A 26,755-nucleotide genomic window follows, 5' to 3' on the forward strand; every position below is an offset into this window, starting at 1 on the left:
ACCTGGAAAGTTTTGCTTTTACATATTCAAAACATATGTGAGACCCGATGACATTTTCTAGGTATGTTACAAATGATAAATTTAAAAAGCAATGCTAAATATTTTGGTATTTTGCATGAAGCCCTGGTGGAGCATACAAATTATTAAAATACCTTACACCGCCCTCACATTTTTCTTCCATCTGCCATATCACTTGAGCCAACCATTGCTTCTATTCTACAGCCAAATGAATCAATGACATCAAAAATTTTGTTGTCAACACAAAACTGTTAGAATTAAAAATAAAGAAGTCAGCGAAAACTGAAATGTGAGGACTCTGAAGTCAGCTAAATTACAGGCACTCCATTTTACCGTGCTTCGCCAATAACGTGTTTTTTACAAATTGAAGGTTTCTGGCATCTCTGCATCATCAGATGATGGTTAGCATTTTTTAGCAATAAGTATTTTTTAAATAAAGTATGTACACTTTTTAATAGACATAATGCTATTGCCACTTAATAGACTACAGTATAGTGTAAACATAATTTTCAAATGCACTGGGAAACCAAAAAGTTTATGTCTTGCTTTATTGCCATATTTGCTTTATTGCAGTGGTCTGGAATAGAACTCACAGTACCTCCAAGGCATGCTACATTTATTTTTACTAAAGAGAATAATCACAAAAATGTATGCTGAAGTCAGTTGGTATAAATGTTCTTATATGTTAGTCCTCTCAAATGTGAAATGTGGTGAGAGCAAGCAAACAGTTGATAATCCCCCAAAATTTCCTACAAGAAATACAGAGAAAGAATACATATAATTAAGAGTAGTGGTTTGCAACTGGTTAACAAAAGCTTTTTTAAAGTACTGTTCTTGAGTTAAGAATTTTTCACATTTATATTATAAACGTGATTTTAATTTCTAACTGAATTATATTCTTAACATTATTTTTTTTACCTTTACTGCCTTAGCAGTTTCCAAGGATTGCTCTGGAGGAATTCCTACTTCTCGGTCTCTCAGCAATTGCTGAATAAAATATGTTATATCTCGTCCTGCAATTGGAATGTGCTTAATACAGCTGCCAATCACATACCCTTCAGCCTAGATGGGAAAAAAAAGTGTCACATTTACTTTCAACATTCTCAAAAATCAGTTATCACCTAAATTAATCATTAAAGACCAATTTCTCAGATTACTGCATATAAGAATTCTAGTCTTTATTCCTAAACTGCATTCCTCACAGTTAACTTAGCATAGAATTTTTAATACTGTACAGATATTATGAACAAGAACGGCCAGCAACTTAGATTTATTCTCCCACTAATAAGTGTTTATAACCAAGACTGAAGTGACTCAAAAACAGTGAATTTCAGAAGTATTAAAGGTTTTAGATAACAGACTTCAAATAGGATATTACTTTTAAATCTTCTATAATTTCAGCAAACAATTTAGATTGCATTGTAGAAAATCTGATCATTAACCCACAAGCCAGCTATCATTTTCCTAATGAAGGAGATATCAACTTCACAAGCCTGAGGTGGTCCATGCACCATCATAATTCCAAATAATTTAATTCTGCAGAATGAACTCACAAATATACTGATACAACTCAGAAGTACAAAAATAATGTAGCAAAATTAAATTTCATTAACATGTTCTTATTTATGAAATGGTAGAATATTATTTGTAGTTAGACTGTAATAAATTAGAGATGTTTACTATAAACCCTAGAGCAAAAACCACCAAAAAACAAATGATAATAACAAAGTATATAGCGTAGCTAATAAGTCAATAAAAAAGATGAAATTATAAGAAACTCCATTAATTCAAAAGATGGCAGGAAAATAACAGGAATACCCAATTCTTAATATTCTTACTAAAACTCTTTCTTTTCCAAGTAGGTAACTTCTTTTTGCAAATCACCTATTCTGATATTAATTACCAAGATAATAATATCACTGCTTAATTGTGTAGATGCTAAAAAAAGATTGTGGTCAGGAAGAACAAGTTCAAATCCTAGCCCCATGACCTATTATTTGGTTATCTTGAGGAATTCAGTTATTTGTATTTTATAAATGAGTAAACTGAGGTCCTCAAAGAGTAATATAATCTACAGCATAGATCTTGAGGTTTAAATGAGAATTTTAAACGAACATTTTAGGAATCTTTATGTATCTCTAAGCAACACACACGTATGCATTATTTAATCCTCAAAACAGTTCTATGACATAGATCACTATTATTGTTCCCATTTTGGGGGAAGAAAAATGGAAAAGAATATGCAGCACAAAGAAAGAAAAATATGCCAACTAAATTATAAAAAGCCATCAAAATGTTGGACACATCCTAATTTCCAAGATATTAAAATATCCCCCAATGGCAACAAAATAAAATGTCGAATATACATACAATGAAATATTATTTGGCAAAAATAAAAAATGAAGTACTATACATGCTACAACATGGATAAATTCTGAAACATTGGGCTATGTGAAAAAGGACAGTCATAAGAGTGTATGACTCCATTTATATGAAATATCCAGAACAAGCAAATCTATACAGACAGAAAGTAGATTAGTGGTTGTCAGGGGCTAAAGTTATGGGGGAGGAGTGAATGCTAAAAGATATAAGGTTTCTTTTTAGAGTGATAAAAATATTTTAAAGCTGACTTTGGAAATGGATGCACTTTCTGAATACACAAAAATACAGTGAATGGTACACTCTGAGTGAACTGTATGGTGTGTGAATAATATCGCAAGAAAGTTTTTATTTTTTTAAAAAAGGGCAATTATTACTATTATGATATCAGAAGGGTAAATTATGACATTTAATTCAAAAGCAGTCACTCTGAGGATGCAATCTTCAACAGAGGTTGCCTGATGCATTAAAAAGAGGAATAAGAATAATGAAGAAATAAAAGTTCAAAATAATTTCATTCCTTACATGATATTTAATATAACATAAACATTATTTTCAAAGATAAACCTTTCTATACATACCCACCCAATAATGATTAGTATGAATTCGAGTAGTCATTTTGAATCTATTAGACACAATAAGAAATCTAATTTGTCATTAAAAATTGGAAGCAGAAAAGTGCTCTCTTTTAAAAATAATCCAACCTGATGCATTTTTCTTAACGTGCTTGATTAAATGCAAACCATAAAGCACAATCACAACTTGAGCTTTTTAATTCAAAAATGCAATTCTCCAAAAGTCATTAATGGTTATGTGTGTTCAACTAACTGCTATTTAGTAGTTAACCTATCACCAGTATGAAATCTGTTAATTAAGGTTAAGAAAAACTATCAACTGGCTAACACACAAACACATCCAAACTGGAAAATTGAGTTCCATGTTTAAGAAAAGAAAGGTATATTTCCATTCCAGATACTCTAATTCATCATTTCCTAATTGTGAATTAGAAACTATGTCTAATAATTTTCTAACTATTTTTAACTGTAGTATAAACCTACAGCAAAAAAAAAAAAAAAATGGAATTTGTTTACAAAATTCTAATAATCTGAGCAAAACACAGCTATAGCTGAACAATGGCCAAATTACAGCAAATTTTTAAGTGCAATATTTAAAATTTTTAAAAGGTGGAATTCATATAATTAAACTTTGGTAGATGTCATCTGATACCCTGTTCGGTAATTTTAAAACATAATCCTTACCACAGGGATGACATGAGTGACACCGTCTCCACTGTCTATTACCGTACCGGTCAACGTCCGTTCTCCTACTTGCCTGGAGGTCCAGGATGCAGCTAAGGCAAGAACAGCCTTGAACAAAAAGAAATATGATGGGCAAAAAAATAACAACAAAGAGTTAATAGAAAAAAAATTTTACTAGAGTACTTTATTCAATTTTAAATATAGTATCTTTGGAAAGAAAATACACAAAATTAATTTGTATTATACAATAAAACTGTTCATATCCTACATATTATTAAGACATCCTAAAGGCTTACATTAGTTTTTAGGGGCATTTTTATAAATTTTCCATATTTTAGTGAGGGCCATCTTCCTCCTATAAAATGTGGAAGACTAACATGAGTAGTACAGTACTAAACATGTGGAAAACTAACATGAGATAATACAGTACAGGACTTAAACTATGTCTATATGGCCTAGCCTGTAACAAACCACAAAGGTGAAGGTAATGTAGAGAAACACAACCACCAATCATCAGTTATTCAATACACAGATGGCTATACACAAGCATCACTCTTATAATTCCAAATTTTCTAACTGCAACATGCATTTAGGAATATGTAACAAGGTATTTAACCAGAAAAGGCCACTGCACACTTCCAAATACTTATGACTTAATGAGGAAAGCAAAGTTGATGAAATAACATCTTTCTACAAAAATCTTGGCATAGGCAATAAAGTATAATTTTTTCTATTAAAAGAAAAAAATTAAGCAAATTAAGAAATTAATGCAGCTAGTTCATTTGAAAAACACCTAAATTTCATACAAATCCAAGCTTCAGGGCTTCCTAGGTTGCGCAGTGGTTAAGAATCTGCCTGTCAATGCAGGGGACACAAGTTTGATCCCTGCTCCAGGAAGATCCCACATGCCGTGGAGCAACTAAGCCCATGCGCCACAACTATTGAGCCTGCGCTTTAGGGCTCGTGCACCACAACTATTGAGCCTGAGCTTTAGAGCTCAAGAGCCACAACTATTGAGCCCATGTGCTGCAACTACTGAAGTCCACACGCCTAGAGCCCATGCTCCACAACAAGAGAAGCCATGGCAATGAGGAACCCGCGCACTACAACAAAGAGTAGCCCCCACTCACTGCAACTAAAGAAAGCCTGCGCACAGAAAAAAAAGACCCAACACAGCCAATCAAATAAATAAAAAAAAGAAAAACAAAAACAAAACCACTACTACAAAAAAAAAAAAAATCCAAGCTTCAAACAAGATAAATAATTAGAAAATAGATTAACCTGGCTTTATTTTACTTGCTTGCAATATAATAGCTGAAAGGGACCTAGAAAGGCAACTAGGCCAACCTATTTTAACATAGGATCACACTATAACTGTGGGCTAACAGAACTACACAATAATTTATATACTTATTAAGCAATTGTGATATGCCAGGTATCACATTTGCTACAGGGCTAAAAAACAAGTTAAGAAGTAAGCTCTGATCCTGAGGGATGGGAGAGAAGCTGTTCCATACAGATAATATATACAAATTAAATGCAATAAAATATTATGGGGATTTGTGACATACAGGATACAGAGGGGCACAAAGGAGACAGTGGTCAAATATATGTAGTGGTAAGTCATTCAAAACAGACTACAAAAAAAGGACACAATGAACATTACAAGGGTAAATGAATGTGTATATATAGTTCCTGACATAGAGTAAATTCTCAATAAATTAGTTCCCTTATTTCTGTTCTATGAAAGGTCTTAATTTATCCAAAAACTATTAACTTACTTCCTTTAACATTTCTCTTTTACTGATTAAATAGCTCCATTCCTCTAATATGATTTCTAAATTATCAATTCAGTAGAAAACTATGATACACTTTGAGGTTAAGAAAAATATACAAATATTTTAAGAGTGAATTAAACCAGATTAAAATTTAAGAGTCAAGCTTATTTTCACTTAAAAACTTGCTTACCTGTACAGCAATGTACAAGCCCGGAACATTGAAGGACTCAAACATTATTTCAGCAGTATATTCCCTGTTTTCTGGAGTATTCAGTGGAGGTTCAGTCTATTAAATTGAATATGATTTTAAATAGGCAATATCAAATTATTTTGATAACTTTACAGACAATTTTTAAGTGGGAAATAATGTATTTCAAACACTGTATTTAAGTCATTAAACTTAGAGGTACAAAAATAAAGTCACACAAACCAAAAAAAACCGTAGAGAATTCAAACAGATCTATATGTAGATATGACTGCAAGAGTATAAAATGGAGATGTTTACACAGTTCTCTTCAGTTTAACTTATGTGACTGCACACATCACATCACTTAGAAACCTGTAGGTTAAGTCTGGGCCAGAACACACCCCAATGAGGCAAGAAAGGACCTAAGGAACAGCACTCAAAACCCTGGATTTAATGTTTCACCTATGCCTCAGGAATACCTATATCATTTTATATTACCAAAGCTTGAAACTATGTAAGACATAGCTCTTATGAATCTGATTTCACGATCCAATCCTTTTTTGTTATCTCAAATATTTAAACTTGAAATGCAACATTTAAACTTAATACAGAAGAATTACCTTTTCAACCTTGAGGTAAGGAATGATTGCTTAAATTTAATGAGCATAAATTCCAAAAGGAAAGACAGATAAAACTTAAATTCATTACAAATAAAATCATTTTTTTAAAATTTTAAGACACCATAAAATTTTTTTGAAAAAATTAACGAGGATTAGACTTTTTCCATACGTAAAACCTTTAACTTCTAAACTACTCGATGTGTTTAAACTTATTTAGGAGGGTTCTGGACTAATGTTCAAGAGTTTGAAGATAATTTAGTAACAGTTACATACAAAATTAAGCAAACTGAAAACTCTAAGAAAAACAGAAATTCTATACAAAATAAAATATAATCAGAAGACCTCAAAAGGAAAATATACAAACAGCTAATAAGCACATGAAAAAGTATTCAACATCAACAGTCATCAGAAAAATTAAAACCAAAATGAGAAAGCTTACATACCCCCCAGAACAGCTAAAATTAAAAAGACTGACACATCAAATGCTGGACAGAACATAAAGTAATCAGATCACTAACATGCAGCTGGTGGGTGTACAAAAAGGGACAACCCCTTGGAAAAAGTTCTGAAAGTTTCCTATAAAATCAATTATGCATCTACCCTGTGACACAGCAACTCCACATCTAGGTATTTACATAAGAGAAATAAAAACATGTCCACAAAAAGACTTAAGAATGTTCGCAATACCCAAAATATTCACAATAATCAAAAACTTGAAACAGCCCTGGTGATTATCAACAGGAAAATGGACAGTGAGGCATATTCATACCATGGAATACAACCAAGCAACAAAAAGCAACCAATTACTTGTATATGCAACAACATGGATGAATCTCAAGATTATGATGAGTGAAGCCTTACCAAAGAGCACATCTTGTACAATTTCATTTACATGAAACTCAAATATAAGCAAAACATATATGTGCTGGAAAAAATTTGAACAAGGGTTGCCTCCAGCGCATGGGGGCAGGGATTAACTAGAAAAGGGCATGAGATAACTTTCCAGGTTAACAGAAAAGCTCTATATCTTGATAAGCGTTTAGGTTACCCAGACCTATACATCTGTCAAAACCAGGGGATGGGCAAACTACATCATGCATCCTGCAGGCCAATCTAGTCCACCACTTCTTTTTGTAAATAGAATTTTATTAGAACACATTCATAGCTACTCATTTAAGTATTGCCTATGGCTGCTTTCCTACTTCAACAGCAGAGCTAACTAAGCAGCTGCGACAGAGACCACATAGTCCACAAAGCCAAAAATATTTGCTATCTAGCTATAAAGAAAGCTTGCCAATGCCCAGTCAGACCCATAAAATGGTATGGTTAAGATGTGTGATTTTATAGAATGTAAGCTTTATACAAAAGAAAAAATGTAAACAATACAGTCTAGTTAATGATAATGTATGTTAAAGTTTTAGGGGTGAAACGACTCCACCTGCAACTCATTTTGAAGTGATTAAAAAAATAAGATGGCATGACAGAAGGATAACCCAATAGACAGACGTCCTAAAACAATTATAGTAAAATTAATTGCTGAGTCTAGGTTATGGGTATATGGAGTGTTCATTGCAAGGTTCTTTCAACTTTATGTTTATGGTCCAACCATAAACAATATTCACAATCACCATAATAAAACACAAAATATTAATTTAACCCAAAATTATGACATAACTATATCACAGAAAGAGGGAGAAGAGGGCTTCCTAGGTGGCACAGTGGTTGAGAATCCGCATTGCCAATGCAGGGGACACGGGCTCGATCCCTGCTCTGGGAAGATCCCACATGCCACGGAGCAACTAAGCCCGTGTGCTACAACTATTGAGCCTGAGCTTTAGAGCCTGTGAGCCACAACTATTGAGCCCATGTGCTGCAACTACTAAAGCCCACACACCTAGAGCCCACGCTCCACAACAAGAGAAGCCATGGCAATGAGGAGCCCGCACACCACAAAGAAGAGTAGCCCGCACTCACCACAACTGAAAGAAAGCCCGCACACAGCAAAAAAGACCAATCACAGCAGTAGAATAAATAATAAATAATAAAATTAAAAAAAAAAAAAAAGAAAGAGGGAGAAGATAAGGATTTTGTGTTAAGGAGGGGGGATAAAAGGAAAAGAACAAAATACTCATCTTTCCTAGTAGGAAGTTAATAGTGTCTAACATTTAAAAACAAACAACAACAACAAAAATAGTAGAAATACATGAGATAACTATGAAGAAAAACTTTTTAAAAATTTAAAGTGTTTGTCTCTGGGGAATCAAGGGTTCAAGGGTAGGGAGAGGTGAGGAAGGAAAGTGCTGGGTTTTTTTTAATTTAAATAACACTTGATTTCTTAAAGTTATGAACATGCATTGCTTTGGTAAAAAAAAAAAAAAAAAGAAAAAAGTTTAAAAATTGAACTATATTGTATTTTGTTACCAAGAATTACAAATGAAATAATAAACAGACTAGTTATTTTTTTAAAAAAAGAAAATGGCATATTTCCAACTTTTTTCCCTAAAACTTACTGTTAAAGATATTTAAGATAATACAGCTTTAAAAGTCTTTAGATACATGACAATTTAATAAAGTATGCCCTATTGAGTACAGATATGATGAAAACATTCTCATTAAATTTCTTCAAAAATTTCCTCACAGAAATTATAATTTGTACTTACCAAAAGAAAATAATGGTCTTCAGGTTCCGCCCTTAAATATTTAAAGATCACTTGTTCCATAAACCTTTCCATCAAGTCCCAATCTTCAACTATACCATGGCGGATTGGCCACTATAAAAACAGAAAATAAAACAGGAATTCAACCTTCACTAATATCAAAAGCAATAAAAAATAACAGATCATTAGTGAATGTTAGATGAGGATAGCATTTCTTAGGTGTGCTAATGACATGCAGATCATTAGAAGATGCCTACTTTATTTAGAGATAAAGGAAATTATTTCTACAACATATTTTCAGATGTTTCAATTAAAAAAACAATGCAAATCTGTCAAAATGTTAAAAACTGTTCAATCTAGATGGAAGGTCACTGTACCAGTCTTTCTGGACTTCTGAAAATTCTGTAATAATGGAAACAGTAACCCACTGAAATTCAGCCTGTGAAAATTACAAGTTATGGCAGTTTGCTAATCTTGAATTTACTAGCTCTTTCACAAATATTTGTTGTGTGCCCAATATATAAAATACAGTTGGTAAGTACAGAGCAAAAATAAACAAAAATCAAGCAAGCAAAATTTTATGACAAGTCATATATCTGTATAGAACCAAACAACCAAAACTGAGCCCCAGGGTACCACAGCAAATTCACGACTCCTCAAATATTTTAAATCTTCCAGGGAAACTTGGTGATACTCAGAATCAGTCTGACACTGCATATCTACTAGTTTAAAGTAGTTCAGTTTCAACATCAGATCATACTATATTCCTCCAGTAACATCACTTCTTTGAAAAGCTTGGTTGCCAGCAGTTGCTATGATGAAAACTAAATACCTCCCCCAAAGAACCTACGTAAAATAAGAAATGAGGATGGTGATGTGCAATCTGATTCCAGGTGTGAGAAACTGTGAAGTGCATGACATGCAACCTAATAGTAACTGTGATTATTTAACAATTAAACAAAAATATTCTCCTTTCAAATAAGTGTCTTATTCTTTTCAAGTGGCTATTAAGTTGCTACTTAACAAACAGAACTGTTAGGAATTTCTGACACTGTAAAAAATTTTACTGAGACACTATGGACACTGAGAAAGTTTGTGAATCTCTGCAATAAAATAGTTTCACAACACATACAACTAAACAAAAGATTAGTATTCTGAATATATGAAGAATTCCTTAAGTAAAGTAAAAACTTAGGCAAAAAACTTCAAAAAAATATACAAAAGAAAAACAAAAAAAATACAGTTCCATGCACATAATACAAATACACTCAGTACCTAAGGCTGAATGCATTACTGAAATAAATATCCCATAGTCATCTACTCAATTATTAAACCTCTTATCTATTAATTCCTAATACCCACATTTCACCATAGATTTCTAGATACTTTTTAAGGCATTATATTTAATAATTTTTATTCCTCACTTTGCTTTAGAGAAGGAAAAAAATGTACTTTACTATATCGTTCATTTTATAACATTACTGGAAGTTTACATATTTTAATGTTCTATGTGTTATTTATTCATTTATTCCTCATTTATTATTGTGCACCTACTATGAACCATTGGCACAAATGCTAAGGACATGAACATCCTGCCACAAGAAGCTGTCTAGTGAAAGAAACAGATACAAACATTACACTATAAGTTTTTAAAGAAATAAAGTACCTAGGACAAGATGATCAACTTGGCTTCAGAGGGAAAATTGGAGGTTCCTATTCCTCTATGAGCTTAAAGGAACAACCTTGTTAATTGTTTGGGGGGGGAGGGGTAAAAGAAAATGTAAATAGAGAATAGAAAAAAATATATACAAACATTGCATAATATACAGACATGACAGTTATCAATGAAAAATATGTGTGCCTTTAGGGAAAGGGGTGTAGATAGATCAGTTCTAGACGAAGGGGACCAGGTTCTCAAAAACTACTATTTGCCTCTATTTGGGTTTTGTTCTATAAGAAACAGGACATCAGTAGAAATTTTCAAGCAGGGTACAACAAGAATAGCTTCGATTTTTAAGATTATTATAGCAGCACGGGGAAAGCTGAAATGAACCTTAAAAGAACCAAGCAAGAAAGAATAAAAGCTGCCAGTTGTGCTGTAAATAATGTTAGGCCAGATTCAAGGCTCCTGTCACTATGAGGAAAAACTCAAAGATATCAATAGGTTTCTAGCTATGAGGTCAGGATGGAAAGGATCTATTAATCAAGACACACAAAAGTTGTGTTTTGTCTTATCTTGGAATAAGCAAGGGTGAAGTATATATAATAAATTTTGCTTTGTATATACTAAATTCAAGACCAGGTAGTAGGTAGGCAACATAGGTAGCTGGAAAACGAATGGAAGGAACTGGAAGTGGAGATCTAGGCTGTGGCTGTAGACGAAGGTGTGAATGAGATTACCTAGAGTAAGTCTTTAACAAAGAAATAAAAGAGAATCGAGGACAGTACCCAGGAAATACTGACATTTGAGCAACAGGCAAAGGAGGAAGAACCAGTGACAGTAGAAGAAAAAAATAAACAGTAACAAATAAAAGCAAAAGTCCACATTAGAAAGAGAACCAGCACAGTATCTTATGAAAGAAAGACCAATCAAGGAGGATGAAGATAGTCACAAATAATTGGATTTAACAAAAAGCTTATCAAATAATGAGTCTAAATAAGAAGTTTGGTTTTAAATGGAAAGAGGAAAATAAAACAATAACTAAAATGCTGAGGAAAGAAGGTAGGATTGAAAGAAGTTTTGTCGTTTGGGTGTGTTTTTTGCATTTGGAAGACTTGAAAACGTGTTTAAGAGAATAGAATCAATCCAGAGGAACTCTGGCCTCTTGGCTCACTAACTTCACCACCTCTGAAGGTGTCTTTTCCATTCTGGCCACAGTGTAGATCATCACTATCATCTCTAAACCCCTGAAATGCAAGTACGCCCTGCTCTGATCACTACTTCTCTCTCTAGCATACTCCAGCGCCTCACTGTATTTCCCTCAATCACAATTAGACTTGCAATCCACTGGCTGTTGTAATTCTTCCCTAGCCAAAAACCATCTCCCTCACAACACACATAAACACACACACAGAGTTTAGATTTTAGGCCCCATCACATTGACTATTCATACTCCCTTTCGTTGCTCCATCTACCAAAAGCCAACTCAGCATGATCCTACCCTAAACTTGCCTATACCCAGAATGCTGATCATACAAATCACACATAACTGGTTGATAAAACTAAGAATTAATAATTGCTCTTCCCAAATGGACCTAAATTTACCTGGCAAGCTTTTGTTTCTCTCTCCGTTCATTTTTTACTCTCCACAGGGATGACTTTAAATATTCTCCCTATCACTCAGATTTCACTTTCTCCCCCTATTCCCTGGGCATCAGAGATAACGTCACCATGTACTTCACAAGGAAAGCAGAAGTCAGGAATCCAATCTTTCTTCACCAAATCTATAAAACTGATTCCATACTTACCTCTTTTTTCTTGTTCACTTTTTTATAATTTAAGAGATCCTCCGTATATCAATTAGATCATCTGTGCTCTGGATTCCACCCCTCTAGCTTTGTCAGAGACCTGTATTATACTCCATCTTTCCTGTTACTTTAATCTCTTTCTCTAATTACTCTTTCACATTAGCATTTAAACATCTCTTCCATCTTAAGCCCACAATTTGTCTCATCTTTCCTTCCCAATCAAAGCCAAACCCTACTGAATATTAGTCATTTTTCCCTCATCATTCACAATCCAATCTACTTTAATCCAGCCTCACTGCTCTTCTAAAACTATTCTTATTAAGGTTATAAATGACATTCATGTAGCTAAAGATAGCAAATAACCCATGGGCTCCAGCTTACTTGATACACTGTTTATCACTCCCTGTTTACCCAGTCTAACTATGCCTTCTACAGTCTCCTCTGTAGGCTTTCCTCCTCCATCCAAACCTAAATGGTGCATTGATCAGGCTCTGTCCTAGGCCTACCCCTAGGGAATCTTACCCCTTCCAGAGGTAACTAATACCTTCCAAATATTTATCTCTAGTTCTGTCTTGTTTCTAAGCTCCAAAAGCCAAATATTTGTATAACTACAAACCACTTATAATTATTTCTTCATGGTTTCCTTTCCACCACATTATAATAGCCTTGAAGTCAGGAAAGCCATTTTTCTTATTTAATCTCAACACTTAGTAAATTATTTATACTTGGTAATTGTTTGTTGAATAAATTACAAGAAGGGAAGAAAAGAGGCACAAAGGGAGAAATGTGCAAATTAGGTAAAGTCTTTTTGAATAGTGTTTACCTTTTGGTGCAGGTGGGGGAAGTGACTGTGGGAGTAGACACAAGAAAAGCATCTGGGTTACTCGATTTGTTCTATATCCTGAACTTTTATGATTACAGTCACAAAAATTTTTAAACTGTATAAGTAAGCCTTACCTATTTTACTGTATATAAAGTATACCTCAATAAAAAGGGAGAGGGAGGAAGAAGGGTAGGGAACAAATAAGAAAGGGGAAAAGATAAAAAGGAGAAAGAAAAAAGAGTGGCACTTCCAGATGACATAGGCTTCAAAAGGGGAGAAATAGTTAGGTCTGAATAAAGATGGGAGGGAAATATCTCTAGGTATGGTGATGTGGAGGCAAAAGAAAGCCAATCACATTGATGATTCTAAGATCAAAAAAGTAAACACCACTCAGTTGAAGGGACTAAAATAAAATCTTCCTCTTGGGGAAAAAAATCAGTACATTTAAAGCAAGGTTGGGAGGAGCCACAGAAAAGAAGAAATTTCTATTGTGAAGAGGTTGAGGGTATTAGGCCTGTAACTGAGTGAAATTCCAGGTGGCACAATTATTGAACAAACTAATTTTTTGAAAGAAAACGTTATTTATATGTATACAAACCATAAAAATATACCTTTGTTGCATATGTAGGTTTTTCTATTGCTTCATCACCAATGAAGAAGTCTAGGTCATCAACACCTTTCATCACCCTCCTTTGAGCTTGATCACCCACTTTTGCTGACTCCTTAATAGCAATACCTTTAAAACAGAAGTTATTTATACATGTCAAAAATTGTATTTTTTTCAAGTTGAGAAGAATTTTTCACTTGTATTTCTTCCGTAATACTTATTAAACAGAACATAATCTAGTATATTTAAAATGTCAAATTAAAGCAAAAAGGTCATTACAAAATTCATTTAACACAATGAAATTTCAACTTTCACCCAGAGACAAGGCAACAAGTGCAAAAAGCCAAAAAAAATAAAAAATAAAAATAAAAAAATAAAAATAAAAAACAAGTACTGCCGTGGGAATGTTTCAGTTATGTTTTTAAAAACTAGGTAAGATCTGAGTAAAATTGTTAACTCCACCAAGTCAACATATGCTTGATGGACAATCAGAAAGAAAAAAAAAGCAGTAATAAATAAAAGTAGGAAAATTGCACAGGGAAATTTTTTTTAAAGCTTTCTTCACATTTCTATCCTATTTGCACTATTATGAACTAGTAATTTAGTTATAACACTGGCATAAGGACGTTAAACTTAAATCACAAATTCAAAAGGAAACTTCAAATAATTTAGGTAAAACCCACAACAATCTCCTTACATAATTTCAGAAATCCAGCATATAGTTCTAGACCTAAAACTTGTATATTTCTTATTTAAATTATAAATTTCTGAATGCTTCAAGTTAAACAGTTCTTCATTCAAAATATTTGCATGGGGACTTCACTGACAGTCAGTGGTTAAGAGTACGCACTTTCACTGAAGGAGGCTTGGGTTCGCTCCCTGATAGGGGAACTAATATTCTACATGGAACAAGGCACAGCCAAAAATTTTTTTTGAAAAACTGAACTGCATTGCACTTAAGCTGATGCAGCATTCAACTGTTACACTGTCATTTAATAACAATTTATATCCTTAATAAGGTGGGTAGAAAATACTGAAGGAAATTTTAAATTCAATCTACTTCTACATGATAGAAAGTTTCTCTAGCAATTTATTTATAATGTACATAGACATCCAGATGGCTCACTATAAATTTCCTAGAAAACAAAGATTATGAAAATAACTTTGAACCATAACCACAGGTTTTTCCAGATCAAATATCCATGCTCATCAGTGGCAATGATTATATCTGCTCATTAAGAAACTACACCTGCAGCATTAAAACAGGCTGGGTGAAAAAACACTCCAAATCAAAAACGTTCTTTCAGTATGTAAATGGATTTTTAACATGCTGCAACTTCTCATAAGAAAGACAATGAAGACTAAAACTGCAAATTTTGGCAGAAAGATGAAACAGAGAAAGGATACAATGGTGATGAGAACCCAAGGTTCAAAAGATCAAAATTATATGGGCTGGGCTTCCCTGGTGGCACAGTGGTTAAGAATCTGCCTGCCAATGCAGGGCACACGGGTTCGATCCCTGGGTAGGGAAGATCCCACATGCCGAGGGGCAACTAAGCCTGTGCACCACAACTACTGAGCCTGTGCTCTAAAGCCCATGAGCCACAACTACTGAAGCCCACACACCTAGAGCTCATGCTCTGCAACACGAGAAGCCACCGCAGTGAGAAGCCCACGCACCATAACAGAGTGGCCCCTGCTCTCCACCACGAGAGAAAGCCCACGAACAGCAAAGAGGACCCAACACAGCCAATAAATAAATAAATTAATTAAAAAAAAAAATATATGGGCTTCCAACAAAGACTTAACACAGCCACTTAAGAACATTAAGCAAAACCAAATTTTGCAAGGATGAGAGTTAACACATCAGTAATCTCCTGAAATAAATGTTTAATCACAACATAATGCCTTATAAAAGATTACAAACTAAGAGATTACAAAATCAGCATTTTATGGGTTGAATTGTGTACCCTCATAAAGATATGTTTAGGTCTACCTCAGAGTGTGACCTTATTTGGAAATAGAGTCTTTCAACTTAAAATGAGGTTAGCAGGATGGGCTATATCCAATGACTGATGTTCTTATAAAAATAGGAAACTTGGACATATCCATGCACAGAAGAAAAACGGTGTGAAGACACACAGGGACAGCCATGTGACTGGAGTGATGCATATACAAGCCAAGGAACATCAAGGATTGTCAGAAAACACCAGAAGCTTCAAAAGACATGAAAGATTTCTCCCCTAGAGCTGTCAGCAAGATGATGGCCCTGCTGACAGCTTGATTTTGGACTTCTAGACTCCAGGACTAAAAGTTTCTGTTATTTTAAGACACCTGGCTTTTGGTACTTTGCTTCGACAGCCTTTGGAAACTAATACAACCACACACAATGGTATAATACTAAACTCAAATATAACTAATATCAGGTACTAGTTCACAAAAATACTTCTATTTTAGTCAGCAACAGAGCCAATATTTGTCATCAAAGTCTTAAAACAACAAACTATCAATATATTTATATGTAAATGTGAGACAAAAGTTTAAAAAAAAAGCAAATCTGTCCCTTAGTGTAGATAATAAATATGCATGAATAAAACATAAGGAAAAAGACAACAGTACTACAAATTAAGACTACTATAGTCCTATGAATGAGCTATTTCATCCGTGTCACCTAAAATCCATTTCAGGTATTAAGGTATTAGACTTAGGTAATAACCTAAATTCTTTTTTTTTGTTTTTAATTTATTTTATTTATTGGCTTTGTTGGGTCTTCGTTGCTGCACACGGGTTTTCTCTAGTTGCTGAGAGTGGGTGCTACTCTTCATTATGGTGCACGGGCTCCTCATTGTAATGGCTTCTCTTGTTGTGGAGCATGGGCCCTAGGCGTGTGGGCTTCAATAGTTGTGGCACATGGGCTCAGTAGTTGTGGCTCACGGGCTCTAGAGCACAGGCTCAATAGTTACGGTGCACGAGCTTAGTTGCTCCGCAGCATGTGGAATCTTCCCAGGGCAGGGCTCGAATCTGTGTCCCCTGCATTGGCAGGTGGATTCTTTACCACTGCGCCACCTAGGAAGTCCCCAGTAACCTGAATTCTTGAGATAATCAATCCCTAGAAAAGTATACCAAAACTATTGGGTGGGCCAAAAGGTTTGTTCGGGTTTTTTCCATAAGATGGCTCTGGTAGCACTTAGTTGTCTTTAACTTCATTCAAAACAATTTTGTTAGATTGTATGTGACAGCTGTCATATCAGCATGCATTTAAAAAAAACATCAAAACCGGTGAATTTTTCTGTGGCCATTTTAATACTGAAGATGGAAGAAAAAAAGCAACAATTCTGGCATATTATGCTTTATTATTTCAAGAAAAGTAAAAATCAACTGAAACGCAAAAAAAGATCTGTACAGTGTATGTAGAAGGTGCTGTGATGGATCAAATGTGTCAAAAGTGAAGTTTCGTGCTGGAGATTTCTCGCTGGATGATGTCCACAGTAAGGTAGACCAGTTGATGCTGACAGTGATCAAATCGAAACAATAACTGAGAACAATCAATGTTATACCATGGGGGACACAGCCGGCATACTCAAAATATCCAAATCAAGCACTGAAAATCATTTGCACCCGCTTGGTTATAAGAATCGTTTTGATGTTTGGGTTCCACATAAATAAAGTGAAAAAAAATCTTCTTGATCATATTTCCACATGTGATTTTCTATTGAAAAGTAATGAAAATGTTCCATTTTTAAAACAAATTTTGATGGGTGATGAAAAGTGGATACTGTACAACAATGTGGAATGGAAGAGATCATGGGGCAAGTGAAATGAATCGCTACCAACCACACCAAAGGTTGGTCTTCATCTAAAGAAGGTGATGTTGTGTATGTGGTGGGATTGGAAGGGAGCCTCCTATTATGAGCTCCTTCCGCAAAACCAAACAAGCAACAAATACTACTTCCAATTAGACCAAGTGAAAAGCATCCAGAATTATTCAACAGAAAATGCATTATCTCGCATCAGGATAATGCAAGACTGCATGTTTCTCTGATGACCAGCAAAAACTGTTACAGCTTGGTGGGGAAGTTCTGATTCATCCGCCATAGTCATCAGACATTGCACCTTCGAATCTCTATTTATTTCAGTCTTTATAAAATTCTCTTAACAGAAAAAATTTCAATTCCCTGAAAGAGTATAAAAGGCACATAGAACAGTTCTTTGCTCAAAAAGGTAAAAAGTTTTGGGAAGATGGAAATATGAAGTTGCCTAAAAATGGCAGAAGGTAGTGGAACAAAAGAGTGAATACGTTGTTCAATAAAGTTCTTGGTGAAAATGAAAAATGTCTTTTATTTTTACTTAGAAAACTGAAGGCACTTTCTGGCCCACCCAATATATCAGAAGTGTAAAAGTCAAATAGGTTTCTAGAGAGTGAAAAAAATATATAATTCCTCCCCTTTAAAGACAATTTTGACACTTCAAATATTTTAGTTTTGTTCTTGCTTTATATAAATGACAAAACATTCAACCTAATCATGTCTGATGAGTACTAACTGAGACTAAAGAGCTGCAGTTTTGGGCAAGCACAGTAATTTCTACCTTGCTCTCAACTTCACAGATTTTTGAATCCTGAGCTGCTTTCACTATTTCTGCATGTTTCTTTTTCCATTTCCTTCTTTGTGTATAAGAATACACAAAAATATTCAAACAGTCACACAAATACTAGTGATGCTTCCAAATTAAACTGTCTAGGAGTTTTAGCGCCACCAAGGAATGGCTCAAAAGGTTTGCCATCAGATATGCTAAAGTCTTAACTTGGCGTAGGTCAGGTAGTTCAGAAATGTTACTATATAATGTACAAAAGGTGAACTGTCTAAAAGTCAGAAGCCCAAAACAGGTCTATCAAGGACCAGATACATAGCCCAGACTAACAAATAAGAGCACTAATAAACCAAGTGTGAGAGTACTTTTTAAAAACTTCTGAAAGACAAACTCTTGAAAGTGGATGGTCAGCTAAAGTGAAGTTAACAAAAAGAAAACAAAAACAATGTAAGTATGGTTATAAGATATTAGAAAACAGCTGAAGTCAACATCTCCAAAGATGAGATGCCATCCTTATTTTGAAACATGGGCTCTTGTCAGGGATGTCAACAGCCACAAGCCCTGCAAATAGCAATCACGTCCACAAACCAAGGGACAGTCTTTGTAGGTGTGTGATGGGGAATGCACTACTTATAGTAAGACACACATTATTAACAGCAATATACTCAGAAAACTGTTTAATTATCAGCTCATTTATTTAAACAGATATTTGGTAGGTTTGGTATATGAAGAGCTAAACAGAGATCTGAAAAGAGGCCACACTTAGAACTTGGTAAACCATGTTTTTAAAGGACTAAATCTTACAGAGTATCAAAAATGATTATTTATTTTAAGAAAAAGATATTAAACCACCTTATTTGTGACTTAAAAGAAATACTTACAGGAAGGGATAATAAACTGTGGTTCCGTATTTCCAGCATATCCTAGCTTTGTATACCTGAAAAGCAAAAATAATTTTATAAGGATTTCACTAATATCTTAGCAATTATGAATTTAATTCTTAGATTTCCATTTGCTATAAAGTGAGATTCCCTTCTGGGTAAATAATATACAAAATTCCATAGTTTCCATTCATTTAAACATCTCTACTTTCAAAATTATATCAAAATTATAAACACCCATAGCTTTTAACCAGAAATTGTACTTCTAGAAACTGATCCTCTAGGGATATTCATATATGTACAAAATAACATATAACAGGGCCTTTTGTGACTATCCTGCTTATAATAGGGAAAGACTAGAAATAAACAATCATCAAATGAGAAACTAGTTAAATATGCTATGTTTATACTATAGAATATTATGCAGCTATTAAAAAATAGATTGAAGCTCTTTATGTACAGATATGGAACAATCTCCAAAATATATTGCTAAATGAACAAAAACAAGGTACAGAACAATGATTCAACTATGTGATATTTATAAAAAAATAAAGCATAGGGGTAAAACATACAAAATATATTTGGTTGTACAGGCACAGATTATCTCTGGAAGCGTACAGATTTTGGTTGTCTCTAGAGATGAGAATTAGGTAGGTGACAGGCAAGGGTGAGGAGATTTCTTTATTGTGTATCATTTCATATCATTTGAATGTATTGTTATTCAAAAAAGGTATAAATTTTAAAATGTTTTGCCACAATAGATTCAGCCTACAGCCTTAAAATAACAAAATAACAACAACAACAACAACGGATGAATACATAAGCTGAGCTTTGACAAGCAGCATGTTGAGGGCTACTTAGGAGACAACTAGACACTTCAGCTATGAGGGAAAACCTATTATCTATGAGCAGGATTTAAAAAGTAAGTATTTATACTATAATATTTTATATTACTCCATATTCAAACCATATTACAATATTTTATATTACTCCATATTGAAACCCGTTAAATAGTAGGCAGGTAAATTGCTGTGATATTCCTGGATTCTAATAATATCAGCAGAAATATTTTTCTAAAATGAAAGGGGGAGGATCTCTCTTTTGAGTATATTTTAGTCCTGAAATTAAGTTCAAGAACTGAGTGCTAAAGAGACTAAATCATCAAAAAAATAAGGGGAGAATGTAAACTGTTCAAAACGTTATACTGCTCCACTGACTAAATCTCTACAAAGATTCCACACTGTACATGTTTTAAAAATAAACATAACTTCTTCGCAGGACATACAAAAGAGCCCCTTTAATATTTGATTCCTGACAACCTCTTCCAACACCCCTGACACCACACCACACTCCCTAAACCATAACAACTGCTAACAATTTCCAAAGACCAACTCTTTTCATGCCACAGAGCTACTATTAACACTGTTGCAGGTTAAATATCACTGCCTCTATGCAAATTTTCATAACTTCCCACATAGTTGATTACCTCTGCCCTTGTGAGTACAAGTATTATTTAATAATAATTCCTAAGTCTTGAGTCCTTCATTTGTTAAATAAGGAGCAGTAGCTCAAGATTGTTCAGAGTATTAACTAAGAGAACAAGGTAAAGCACTAAGCACAGCACCTGGCACAGAGTATATGCTTAATACATGTCAACTCTAGTTACTCTTTTCATGCATTCCCTCAAATTTACCATTCCTCCAATAATCAAATGAAGGCCATGTATATAACTAAACTTTTAAATGCTTATCATTATGATACAAACGATCCCTATATCCATAAACCAAAGTCAGTCTGTAGAAGATTTTCAGATTATAGCTTATATCTGATATCTTTTTTTCCACCCACTCGCTGCCAAATTTTTTTATTCTTCCAAACCAGAGTCTCTTCTTAATGTAAAATCTTCAAATGTGGTAGGTCAGAATTCCTGTAATAGATGGATATCAGCATGACTGAACCGCTCACACCCTCCCTGGTTTGGGTACAGAAAAATGAGAATTAACTCAAATGCACAAAACCACCAACTGATATGAATCTGTTCCCACTGAATTCACTGAAACTAACTGTAACCTACCTGAATTAAAAGTATAGGATCAGTTAGAACAGCACTGGTAAAAGTAGAGGCTACAGTGACACTGAGAGGAAGAGGGCCAACAGTATGCATCACCCCACCCCACCACCAGTGGACAAAAGAAATTATTTCTACGTTATCAAAACAAAGACCTGGTTAAAACAAGAGAGTCTAAAGCCTGAGCCACAGCACCCTAAGAGTCTACTGTCTTTCCAACACTTAGTGGAAAAATTAATACCTCATTATTCCTTCAACTAATCCCTTCCCTTTTATGTCCAAAGCTATTCAAGCAATTATACACAACAGTACCCTAACAGAACAGAATGTCTCGCTTCCAATTCTATGACCCTACAAAGGAGAATAATCTCCCTAAAAATCATCGCCTAACTCAAAAATCTTCAAATGAGGGTCTATTGCCCACAAGATTAAGAACAATCTTGTTCCCATTTCTATAAAATGGTTCATTGTAAACAGTTCAAAAAGTGCCTTTCAGATAAAAAATTATGATTCTGATTCCTTCAGCTAAATATTAAGATTCTTCATAAGCCTCAATTTAACTTTACGTGTCTCCCATCATTTGCTTCCATGAACCCAACTCAAAGCCCACTGCACTTGCTACCCATTCTCCCCTACATGATTTGCACATTGCCCCTTCACACATCATCTGTACTTCCACTGCACCCCCTCAAAAAGCTCTTATCACAGCTTAGGACTCCTCCATGAAGTCTTTCCTGATCATTTTAATTATGAGTCATCCTTCCCTTCAATAAACTCTTTCTCTCAACCACTTGGGAAACATGTATATGTGCCTATATTGTTATTTTTATGTGTGATAAATATATGACAAGCATGATGCTTGAAGTATAAATCACATTAGCATGAAACTCTCTTAAGAAAACTCCATTTAACAAGTTCACCAGATTAACCAATACCTCATTCCCAGTCAAAATAAATTTCCCTAGGTTGAGCATATTCAGCAATAAACTACTCTCACAACAAACTCCAAAAGAAGGATCTAATAAACTTAATACAAAAGTCAAGACATAATCAAAACAAGTATGTTCTTCCCCCAAACACGGAGATAACTACAGACAATATATTAACTATATGGATATAACATTTAACCATTTCTACTATATTTAAAACACACTAGCAAAAAACTTTTCTAAATTAGGGTGGGGGGGGACAGTCAAATACATCTACTAATGTTCTACTGCCTTGGACTTAAAATATAAGTAATATCCTCAAAGAACAAAATCATGTGAAGTCTAGATACACTAGATACAGATCACTAAATTATAATATTTGATGGTTATCAAAGAGAACAATATTTTCACCAATTTTAAAGAAATATTAGGGGAAATGTCCTAGTTTAACTTTACAAGCTGCTTAGCCTCTAAAAATTCAGTTCCCAGCTCAAAGAACAATGTTTGTGGTAAAGAATGTAATCTAAAAAATAGAGAAAGTCATATCCTAAAATCTGGAAAAGACTTGCTGAATTAGGCTGAATCCCCCAAAAAGTCATACCTTCTCTAGTGGAGAGAGAGCAAAGCGCTAGATGACAAAATAAGAATTTGACCTTTTTTTTTTTGGCAGCACAGCTTGTGGGATTTTAGTTCCCCAACAGGGAATGAACCTGGGCCCTCGTCAATGAGAGCACAAAGTCCTAACCACTGGACCACCAGGGAATTCCCAAGAATTTGACTTTTTAAAACCACTTTCTTTTACTACTAGCAAACTTTAAAAAAAATTTTGAAATTGAGCTTTGGAATTAAAAAAATTCACAAGAGTCAAAGTTCAGAAAATATACAGAAAATGTCATAAGAATAAAACAAATCAATATAGGATTACAGAATTCTCACACGTAAAAGACAGTTTAATGCTCATATAAAAAACATCTTAATGTTCATATACAAGCAGAAAAGGGAAGCAATTAAGTAGGGAAAAGAGGAGAGATGAGGAAGAGTCTAAGAAAATCTGAAGGAACTGTTGAGCTAATTTTAAAAGGATGAGCTACAACAGCAGGTACATCTCCAACACTTTACATATCAATGCACACAAAATATGGTAATATTTGAAGAGCACATAAAAATAAACTGGAGGAGATTTGAGAGTATAGCTATAAGAGGTTTGCTTTAAAATGTCATTTAAACGTTCTTTATATAAATATTAAAAAAGAAATTAGGAAAAACTACTAAATTTGTTTAGAGCTTTCAAATAAAAACTTTTCAAATATAAACTAGCTTTCATTAATCTCACTTAATTATGTCAGGTTTTACACCTGAAATGGCTAACTTGTTTAAAACATATTTATAAGGAGCTCTCAAAATTCTTAATAGTCACCATAGAGAAGAAACTGTACAAGCAGAGGGCAAAAGAGCTTCTCTCTTTTTTATTCTGACTAAAAGAAACTCCTTTCTCACAATTAATTGGCATTTGGCAACTTGAACACTATGGATTATAATTTAAGGATGCAATCACTTCATTTAAACTAAAAAGTTCTTGGTTTTCACTGCTATAAAGTTCAATTTTTACAGTAATGCAAACATTTTCAAATCAAACTTTTTCATATTAAGAATTTCTCTACGCATACAAACATGTTCCCCTCTTGGTTATAATACTATTCTTTAGAATTAAAAACTAATATTGACCAAACATCATAGTGAACCATTTTTAACTTTATTTTTCCAAAGTGAATTTTTTTTTCAAATTCATAAACTCTGTCAGCACACTTTATTTTTCCACAGCCCTTGCAATTTTCTATTAAGTTTTCTGGGTTGTTCAAAAAAACACACATAATTGAGCAACTTAGGAAGACAATAGTTAACCAAATTATACAACAAGTCTACATTCCAAACATTCACACACACACACCAAAATCTTCCTAACCTGCCTTTGTAATAGGGAAGAACAAATCTGACTCCATATTAGATCTGTTCCTTTTACTTTAACCTTTGTACTTTGTTGCCTGTGCATGGTCATGTGGGCTCTGCACCTTCTGTAAAAGAAGGTTGCCTATAACCTGAAATATATAGGATAGCCTATTGTCAAGGCTTTGCCCTTTAAGAGTATAACACTGGGCTTCCCAGGTGGCACAGTGGTTAAGAGTCCACCTGCCAATGCAGGGGACATGGGTTCAAACCCTGGTCCAGGAAGATTCCATGTACTGCAGAGCAACTAAGCCTGCATGTCACAACTACTGAGCCGGTGTTCTAGAACCCACAAGCCATAACTACTGAGCCCACGTGCCACAACTACTGAAGCCTGAGAGCCTACAGCCTGTGCTCCGCAACAAGAAAAGCCACCACAATGAAAAGCCCATGCACCATAACGAAGAGTAGCCCCTGCTCTCCGCAACTAGAGAAAGCCCGTGTGCAGCAACGAAGATCCAACACAGTCAAAATAAGTTAATTAATTAATTAACTGAAAAAAGAGTATAACACTTCTCCATTCATATAGAGATAAAAAGACCTATGTGTAGAGCTGTGAACACACCCCTCCCTCACCTTGCCTTTAAAAGTGCTTTGCTGAAACCCTTCCAGGAGTTTGGAATATTTGGGGCACAAGCTACCCATCTCCTTGCATGACCCTGCAATAAACCTTTCTCTGCTCCAAACTCCGATATTTCAGTTTCTTTGGCCTCACTGTTCAGTAACACCTTCCAAAAAACTCTTCATTCACACAGCTAGTAGACACTTTGATAACTTTACCTCCCCTTAAGCTTTAAAAGTGGGATGAAACAGCTTGCATTTTTCTTAAATTTGCCACTTGGATAACATTATTTAGTAAGGATTAAGACATGGGACAAACTTTCACATTTGCAAGCTATTTACTCAAATCAATCCACGCAACTGCTATTAAAATCCCAGCAATGTTTTCTGGGAGAAATAGAAAATCTATCCTAAAATTCATATGGAATCTCAAGGGACTATGAATAGCAAAAACAATCTTGAAAAACAACAAAGTTGGATGTCTCATACTTCTTGATTTCAAAACTTACTACAAAGTTACAGTAACCAAAGCTGTGTGGCACTGACAGACAGACAGACATATAGACTAATGGAACAGAACAGTACCCAGAAATAAACCCTCCCATACAGTCAAATAATTTTTGACAAGCATGCCACAATCATTCAAACAAGGAAAGGATAGTCTTTTCAAGAAACAGTGCTAGGAAAACTAGATATCCATTAATTAATGAACATGGATTTTTATCTTACACCACACACAAAATTTAACTCAAAATGGATCAAAGACCTACATGTAAGAGCTAAAACTATAAAACTCTCTGAGGAAAACATAGGGGAAAAGCTTTATGACATTAAATTTGGCAAGGGTTTCTTGGCTGTAATACTAAAAGCAGGCAACAATAAAAAATAAATTGAACACCACCAAAATTAGTGGACCTAAGGACACTATCAATAGTGTGCAAAAGCAACCCACAAAACAGAAAACACTTACAAATAATATATATGATAAGGAGTTAATATCCAGAATATATAAAGAACTCCTACAACTCAACAACAAAAAAAACAAACAACCCAGTTTTTAAAATGGACAAAGCACTTTAGACATTTCTCTAAAGAAGATATACAAAAGGCACAAGAACATGAAAAGACACTCAACATTATTAATAATTAAGAAAATTCAAATCAAAACCAGAATGAGATACCACTTCACACCCATTAAGATGGCTATTACCAAAAACAAACAAACAAACAAAAATATTGGTGAGGATATGGAGACATTGGAACCCTTGCACATTGCTGATAGGAATGTAAAATGGTGCAGCTGCTACATAAAACAATACGGCACTCTTCCTCAAAAGCTGTTACAAAAGTGTAAAGCAATTATATTCCAATAAAGCGCTTAAAAAAGAAAAAAAAATATGGCAATTCTTCAAAACATTAACCACAGAATTACCACATGATCCAGCAATGCCATTTCTGGGTATATACAAAAAAAAAAAAAAAGCAAGCAAGCAAGCAAGCAGGGGCTTGAACAGATTTCTCTACACCAATGTTCACAGCAACATTATGCATAATAGACTAAAGGTGGAAGCAACCCAAGGGTCCACTGACAGATGAATGGATACACAAATGTGGTATATACATACAATGGAATATTAGCCTTCAAAAGGAAGGAAATTCTGACACATGCTACATATAGTATGAATGAACCTTGAGGACACCATGCTAAGTGAAATAAGCCAATCACAAAAGGTCAAATACTACATGATTCACTTACATGAGATACCCAGAACAGTCAAATTCATAAAGACAGAAGCAGGACTGTGGCTGCCAGGGATGGAGGTGGAGTATGGTTATTACTGTTTTATAAATACAGAGTTTCAGTTTGGGAAGATGAAAAGTTCTGAAGAAGAATGGTGGTGATAGTTGTGAATGTACTTAATGCCA

The 26,755-nt window shown here is 34.3% G+C and overlaps 1 protein-coding gene across 2 annotated transcripts in view; it reads right to left on the reverse strand.

Annotated features, from left to right (window-relative positions):
• ACTR3 (actin related protein 3) overlaps nucleotides 1-26,755 on the reverse strand; it is a 62,238-nt gene that overhangs the window by 16,453 nt on the left and 19,030 nt on the right. The window contains exons 2-7 of one of the 2 annotated variants that reach the window (XM_057747219.1): nucleotides 19,268-19,323; nucleotides 13,801-13,925; nucleotides 8,902-9,012; nucleotides 5,625-5,720; nucleotides 3,657-3,764; nucleotides 937-1,080 (exon numbers count right to left, since the gene is read on the reverse strand). In XM_057747219.1, the coding sequence (XP_057603202.1) occupies nucleotides 937-1,080; nucleotides 3,657-3,764; nucleotides 5,625-5,720; nucleotides 8,902-9,012; nucleotides 13,801-13,925; nucleotides 19,268-19,323 (640 nt within the window). Of the gene's footprint in view, nucleotides 1-936; nucleotides 1,081-3,656; nucleotides 3,765-5,624; nucleotides 5,721-8,901; nucleotides 9,013-10,564; nucleotides 10,720-13,800; nucleotides 13,926-19,267; nucleotides 19,324-26,755 lie in introns of those variants that run through there. The other variant, XM_057747220.1, reaches the window with a different exon arrangement.

The sequence above is a fragment of the Hippopotamus amphibius genome, chromosome 8 (assembly GCF_030028045.1).
Source record: "Hippopotamus amphibius kiboko isolate mHipAmp2 chromosome 8, mHipAmp2.hap2, whole genome shotgun sequence".
In the NCBI taxonomy this organism is placed as follows: domain Eukaryota; kingdom Metazoa; phylum Chordata; class Mammalia; order Artiodactyla; family Hippopotamidae; genus Hippopotamus; species Hippopotamus amphibius.